Source organism: Marmota monax, unplaced genomic scaffold (assembly GCF_021218885.2).
Source record: "Marmota monax isolate L192 unplaced genomic scaffold, Marmota_monax_Labrador192_F-V1.1 WCK01_AAM20220418_F8-fsc00269, whole genome shotgun sequence".
Lineage (NCBI taxonomy): Eukaryota > Metazoa > Chordata > Mammalia > Rodentia > Sciuridae > Marmota > Marmota monax.
The window spans coordinates 903,339-911,037 of NW_026694072.1; the positions used below are offsets into that span (position 1 = coordinate 903,339).

A 7,699-nucleotide genomic window follows, 5' to 3' on the forward strand; every position below is an offset into this window, starting at 1 on the left:
ACTGATTGCTTAAGCATTCCATTTTAACCATTCATGGTCTTTTTGTTTTTTTCTTTTTTTGCCATTATAGGCTTGTGCTGGAGACCTCTGTGTATCTATCATGTTCTACATAATACCCATGAATTTTTTTTGTTTTGTTGTTTTTCAGTGCTGAGGACTGAAGTCAGAGGACTATATATACTAGGCAAGCACTCTACCACCGAGCTATATCCCAGCCCTGCCTATGAGATTTTAACAGATGTTATAGGGAAGAAAGACAGTTCTGCAGTCAAAAAACTTAGTTTAAAAATGAAATTGTCTATTCTTCCCATGCTCCCTCTCTCCCTATCCCTAAGAGTTGTTGGAGGGGAAGGGAGGGGGCATGGGTTATAAATGATGGTGGAATGTGATGATCATTATTATCCAAAGTACACGTATAAAGAAATGAATTGGTGTGAATATACTTTGTGTACAACCAGAGATATGAAAAATTGTGCTCTATTTGTGTAATAAGAATTGTAATACATTCCACTGTCATATATAACTTTTTTTAAAAAGGTCAAAATAAATATTTGAAAGTATTTAAATAAATGAGTTGTAGCCAGGTGCGGTGGCACATGTCTGTAATCCCAGTGGCTTAGGAGGCTGAGACAGGAGGATCATGAGTTCAAAGCCAGCCTCAGCAAAAGTGAGGTGCTAAGCAACTCAGTGAGACCCTGTCTCTAAATAAAATACAAAATAGGGCTGGGGATGGGGCTCAGTGGTCGAGTGTTTCTGAGTTCAATCTCTGGTACCACTCCCCACAAAAAATGAAGTTGTACAGGTAACTTCAAATCTTTACCATTATCAATACATACTGAGAGTTTCTCAGTTGAAGGCCAGTGTTTAGCCATTCGTACAATTTTTGCTGTTAGAACCCCATTTTCCTGGCTAGTATAAATCACAGTGCACATGTCTTGTTTTCTTCTTGTGTGTGTGTGCTGGGGATCACACCCAGAGCCTCATTCTGCTAGGCAAGCACTCTACCCCTGAGGTCCCCCCCAGCCCCATAGTACACATTTTCCTAAGTACTTTCTCAGGACAGATTCCTAGATGTGGGAGTATGAGGCCAAATGGTACTGAACACTCCACAAGCTCTTACAGGGCAGTTGCAAACCACCTTCCAGAAGGAATACATGGAGCTCCACCCATCAGCAGCAGCATGTGGAAGTGCTGTCCGACAGTGGCCAGGACTGTGAATTTTTAATCTTTACTGACAGGCAAAAGAATATATTAAAAAATTTAAGTGGCACTATTATTTTGTTTACATTTCTTTGATTAATTCTGGAGTATTTATTAGGATTCCACATGACTTATTTTTGTGATTGCCCTTATTTCCTAGGCTAAGGCACACTTTTTTTTTCCTTTCAACTTTAATGGTTTTGAAACTAGAGTGCTTCTTACAATCAAAATGTTTCTTTGGTAGTGGATTTTTTCCTTTTTAAAAAAAGCTGATATTATTTTTTAAATAAATGGTTTAATCTTTGATTTTTAAAAAATACACCTGTTTGTATCTATCTTTGCATGACCATCTACGTGATCTTTTTCTACAAAAAAGCTAATAACCCTTTGTTTGTCTGCCATCTAGGCCTTTTCTTGAAAATGTGCGCGACCCCCTGGGAGTGCCGCTAGATACCTTTCAGGAGGTGCAGCAGGGTCAAGGACAAGTATTGGTGCCGGGGCGGCTCCTTCTGGTCCCTGGTGTACTGGGTGGTAAACTCCTCCAGCCACCTGATGAAGGCCGGGCAGGCAGACAGGCCCTGCAGCAGGGAGTTCATGAAGCAGGTGTTCCCTAAGTTGACGAGGCCAGGCACCAGCCCTAAAAACATTGGAGGAACACAAGAACAGCACATCACACGGGACCAACTTTCTTTTCCTCCCATTTGGGACCCAGAGTTTCTACACGGTGACCTTAAGTTTGGAACCCTGATCTGAGCAGGTCCTTATCTGATGAGCTCTGGGAGCCAGGCTTTCTTTCTGTGCCCAGGCCTGGTCCCAGTTCTGCCCTACAGACGTGAGTGACAGGAGGACTCATCCCTGTCTCATGTTAGCTTTGACTCCACCACAGTGTCTGGCACAGCTTGGATTATTGTCAAGTGTATGAGAACACTTGGTGACCACCTCCTCCTCTTCCCCTGCGTCATTCTCTCACATGTTCCCTCTACTTCTATAAAAAAGCAACACTTCTCAGAACAGAAAACAATTGCTCCATTGTTGCTCCCAGGGGACAATGATTTTGTTCTGATAACAACCACTGGGAAAGACACCACTCTACCAATTCTGATCAATCTTTCTGCAAAGAGATCAACAAAATCTGATATAATCCCCTCTTCTGCTGAAAATCTTGTAAAACTTTTAAACATGAAAGTTCTCAAACATGCATAAGAATGTATAATGAACTCAAATTATTACCATTCCCAGATTTAGCAATGATCAAATCTTGCTACAACTCTCTTTCTTTCACCAATGTTAAGTAAAACAATATTTACATAAGGGAGCACTTAAGGAAATAGATTTTTTTATTAATGAAGAAACAAACTTGAAACTTTTATTGGTTATCAGTAGCTAGACAGAGAAACCACAACTGAGTGACATAATTAATCAATTTTACTACCAAAAACACAATTGCTATATTAGTGAGAACACTGAGCTGATTAAGCTGCTTGAAATTCGTCATTACAAAGCCTGCCTTAAACTCAAAGTCTGCAAAGGCAGGGTAGAAATCTTTTCATTACAGAGTAATAAATGAGTCAATGTAAAAGCACTGTTTCACAACCAAAGGCCTCATTTTGAAGATATGAGAGAAGAAAAAGCTACCCACTCCCCCAGCTTTCTATACCGCTTTCAGATAAAAACACCACAAGGCAATGGTCCCATTCTTACCTTTTCTACGTTTCTTTCTTTCTGTAATGGGACCCCAAATGACATATATTCCTGCTGCAAGAGCAGCAGCAATTCCGCCTATAACTCCCCAGTTCTTCATAACTTTGTATCTAAAAAAGAAAATAAGTTTATTGTCTTCCCTCATTACAGACAAGTCATATGGATACACTGCCATAGGTAAAAGAAGAACATTTTGTCAAAATATCCTACCAAATACCTAAGTTTAAAGTTAATGTAATATATAGTAACAGAATTATGTTTTGAAAATCAGGATGTTGCCCAGCTATAATCTCAGCAACCCAGGAGGCTGAGGCAGGAGGATCCCAAGTTCAAAGTCAGCCTCAGCAACTTAGCAAGGCCCAAAGCAATTGAGTGAGTCCCTGACCCTTACTCAAAATAAAAATGAAAAGGGCTGGAGAAGCATCTCAGTAGTAAAGCAGCCCTGGGTCAAATCCCCAGCACCAAAAAAATTAAAATAAATCAGGATGTTTTGACAATAAGATTTAAAATCTAAGACAAAAATATGACCTTTCAAAAGTGTCTCACTCAGAAGAAAAGCAGAAGTTTTCCTCCTACAATTTCTCTCCCTCCACTGATACACTGGCTGCCACACGGCCCACACCCTGACCTCAGGGCCTCTGCACTGCTGCTCCCCGAGAAGCCTCGTCCCCCAGAAGACTGCGTGGCCCACTCCTTCACTTCTTCACCACCCTCCACCTCTCAAAGAGACCCACCCCAAACCTGTTACTGGAATCTGCACTCCTGGCCTTCTCTACCAGGATTCTATGTTTCTGGGTTTTTTTTAACCATTGTATTTATCACCTTCTAACATAAAATCCACTTAGTACATTTATTGTACGTCTCCCTCAAGTGAGGGCAGGGGTCAGAAGTGTCTAGGCCCTGCTTGGCACATTGGAAGTTCTCAATAACATCTACTCAATGACTGACTCCTGTAGCAAATATTTTGGAATGGATTTTAAAATATTAAGCATATAATTAAAGATCTTCTGAACATTTTTAAAATTAAGGATTTCTTAATTTCAGCCTTGAACTGAACACAGACAGAATTTATTCTTTTACTACAAATGAAGAAATTTCTCCAGTAATTTAAAAACTATTTTTATGCAAAGCTCTGTATTTCCACCAAGACAAACACATACACATGTGGATTTCTATGTGTAATATATATCTATATATGTGTAGCACATATATTCTTACTTTTTCTTTTTTCCTTCTACAGTATTGGAAATCAAACCCAGGGTCTCATGAATGCTAAGCAAGCACTCTACCTCTGAGTTATATCCCTAGCCTTTAAAAAAAATTTTTTTTTTAGTTATACATAGACACAATATCTTTATTTTGCTTATTTATTTTTATATGGTGCTGAGGATCGAACCCAGGGTCTCACACGTGCGAGGTGAGTGCTCTACTGCTGAGCCACAGCCCCAGCCCATCCCTAGCCCTTTTTAAGAATAAATGCCTCAGCCTCTCAAGTAGCTGGGATGAAAGGTATGCAGTACCATGCCCAGCTAATTCTTATCCCAATACATGGATTATGTGAATATAGGGGGGTTTATTTGATTACTTTATAGATACTGGGGGTCTCACACATGCTAGGCAAGCACTCTACCACTGAATTACATCCCCAGGCCATTATTAAAATTTTATTTTGAGACAGAGTATTGCTAAATTCCCCAGGCTGGCCTCGAATTTGTAATCCTCCCACCTCAGCCTCCCAAGCAGCTGAGATTACAGGCATGAACCACCACACCTAGCCAAATATAATTTTGATTTCAGCTCAGTAAACATAACTAAGGGAAGAGTCACTAGTGACAATAGTGACTGTTTTATATTTTTCTAGTATCATAGCTGACAAATGAATTTCAAATAGGCCTTTGATCTTCCAAGACAGAATCAGAAGAATGCACAGAACTTAGTTAAGAAAATGGAATCACATTACTCAAGTTCAAGCCTGGCTTTGCTATTCCCTAGGACATCATTTCACCCTGTAACCCTCAGCCTCCTCATCTGTTCAACAATGATTATCGTGGACACACCTCATAGGGCTGTTTTGAGGATTACATCAGCACTCATGCATAGGGTACATAAAAAGAGCTTAAGTATCAACTTCTATAATTATTAAGCATTATAATCTCAGGCTCATTCATGACATTTTCTTGAAGTTTCTTAATGTATCACTGTGCTGATTTTTACATAATGTGTTCACAAAAGTGCCTGGAGGGCTGGGGTTGTGGCTCAGCGGTAGAGTGCTTGCCTAGCATGTGTGAGGCACTAGGTTCGATTCTCAGCACCACATACAAATAAATAAATAAAATAAGAATTTCATCAACATCTAATATTTTTTTAAAAGTGCCTGGAAATGCTAAAATGAACAAACACTGAAATGTAAAGAACTTGAGCAGCACTTTAAAAATCTCCTGATCAAATACTAAAACTTAAGCATGCATACGTTATGCCAGGCACTGTTATTGATAATCTTATCTCATCCTTAAAACAACCCTGTATGGGGCTGGGGTTGTGGCTCAGTGGCAGAGCGCTTGCCTCGCATGTGTGAGGCACTGGGTTCGATCCTCAGCACCACATAGAAATGAATAAACAAAATAAAGAAATTGTGTCCGTCTATAACTAAAAAATATTTAAAAAAAAAAAAAAACCCTGTGAAAGTAGGTTCTGCTGACATCCAAGATGAAGGATCTGGGAGATGTGGCCAACTTAGTCACTTGAGTGACTGAGTGAGGGAATGTGGCTCTGAATCCACGACTAGCTGGCTCCAAAGTCTGTGCTTAAAACCAAAGTTCACGAGGGAAACCGAAAGGCAGTGTTGAAAGGCTGGGGAGAGGACTTGCCCAGGTCCTTAGCAGGGCAGGGACGAGAATCCCAGGGGAAAATGATGACTTTGCAAACTCAATTTCTCTGCAAAAACGACATCATGAGCAGAATGTCAGGGCCTGGGAGTGAAGAGATCTGGCTTCTCCTTCCGGCTCTGCCATCAGGTCCTGGGCAAGGCCAGCTCAAGGCTCATTTTCCACCTACAGAATGGGGGCCCTGGACAGGGCAAGCATTGAGGGCTTCCAGTCCTGGGATAATGAACTCGTTCGACCTGCTCTAGTTCCAAAGGAAGCAAACCTGAGCAACAGGTCTCAGTCACTTAGGGTCAGCAATGGGGGTGCAGCAAGCAGCTCTGAAGCCTGGCACCCTGGAGAGAGCGGATAAGACAGACACGATGACAGGACTGGGGACACAGGTATCATACCAGGAAAGGGCGGGGGGCCTTAAGCCTCAGCAGGACCAGGCAATCTTCACTGATCAAGGGGCCTGGTCTGGTTTAGGGGCCCTCCCAAGGGTCTTCAGTCCCATGAAAAGGATTGAGGACTCAGACAGAAGTGGGGATCCCTAGCAGAACTGGAGGGGGGGACTGACATTAACAGGAGTATGGACAAAATGGGGGGGGGGGATGTCTGGCAGGCCTGAGGCACTGGTAAGACCGTGGGAGCTACAGAGGACTGGGGTTGGCAGAGAACCTGGCATCCAGGACCGATATGAATGGGGGGCTCAGGATCGAGGGGCCTCGCAGGCCTTTGGGGGCTTTAGAGGGCTCGGTGGCACCGGGGCCTAGACAGGACTGGGAGGCCCTCGAAGTCGGGGACGCTGGCAGCATGGTGGCAATGGCGCGGGGTGGGGCCAGCGACAGAACTGGGGACGCTGACGGAACCGGTGTCGCCGCAGGGCTGGAGGCCCTGATAGGCCTGTCACCCCTCCCGCCTCGGCGCCCGGGCCTCCCTCCGTCAGGACGCAGAGGCCTGGGGAGCGTCCACCGGGAGGACCCGACCAGGGCGAGAAAAGGCCCCGCCGGCTCCGGCTGCAGCCTCGGTCCCGGCCTCCCGCTCGCCCCGCCCCCGCCGGCGAAGCTCACCTGACGGCCGCCCCGGTCCGCAGGAAGCGCTGGATTGCCCTGTCAGCCGCCGTCAGCGCAGCCTCGGCCCGGGAGCTCAACATCGCGGACGCGCCGGAGGCCAGCCGCTGCCCCGCCGCTGCCCCTCCGACTCCGCCGCCGCCGCCGCCCGCCGGAGGGCTCCCCAGGCTCCCGCGGCGGCGGAACCCACGGCCACAATCGCAGCTCTTCGGGGGAAACGAGGCCGAAGGACAAGCTCCCCGGGAGGACCGGAAGTGGCGGCCACCGGAGAGTAATAGCCCACGGACCACCTCTTTGTTTTTCCTGTCCTCGTTAGCAACGGGAGCGGAGGACTGTTGCTAAGAAAGGCCCACCTGCTCTGGGCCGCTTCCTTTTCACATTTTATCCAGACTCCATTCACAAATGCAGATGACCGACCCAGTTTCAGGAAGGACCCTGGGCCATATGTTCAGTGTGGAGGGGGAGGGCCCGTCCGGCAGTGGAGGCGGCCTCCGTGAGAGGCCGGGAGCATCGTGTATTCCCAGGGCCCAGGAATCCCAGCCCGAGACTCCCTGCGTTCCTTAGCGTGTCATTTTAACCTTACTGTATTTGTAATTTACTGCGAGGGTCTGCTCCCACTTCCGCCATCGACTTCGCTAGCTACACTTTATTATTATTATTATTACTACTACTACTACTACCAGGGGTTGAATCCAGGGGCACTTAACCACTGAGCCACATCCCCAACCTTTTTTATTTTTTATCTTGAGACAGGGTCTCGTTAAGTTGCTTAGGGCCTCCCTAAATTGCTGAGGTTGGCCTCCAATTTGAGATCTTCCTTCCTCAGCCTCCCTAGCTGCTGGGATTACAGGCATGGTCACTGCA

The 7,699-nt window shown here is 45.2% G+C and overlaps 1 protein-coding gene across 3 annotated transcripts in view; it reads right to left on the minus strand.

The window, feature by feature from the left end:
• Usp30 (ubiquitin specific peptidase 30) overlaps window positions 1-7,026 on the minus strand; it is a 32,358-nt gene extending 25,332 nt beyond the window's left edge. For 2 of the 3 annotated variants that reach the window (XM_046464350.2, XM_058585544.1), the window contains exons 1-3: window positions 6,836-7,026; window positions 2,902-3,011; window positions 1,655-1,837 (exon numbers count right to left, since the gene is read on the minus strand). In XM_046464350.2, the coding sequence (XP_046320306.1) occupies window positions 1,655-1,837; window positions 2,902-3,011; window positions 6,836-6,918 (376 nt within the window). In that variant the 5' untranslated portion in view covers window positions 6,919-7,026. The remainder of the gene's footprint in view (window positions 1-1,654; window positions 1,838-2,901; window positions 3,012-6,835) is intronic. The other variant, XM_046464349.2, reaches the window with a different exon arrangement.
• Window positions 7,027-7,699: the final 673 nt, after the last annotated feature.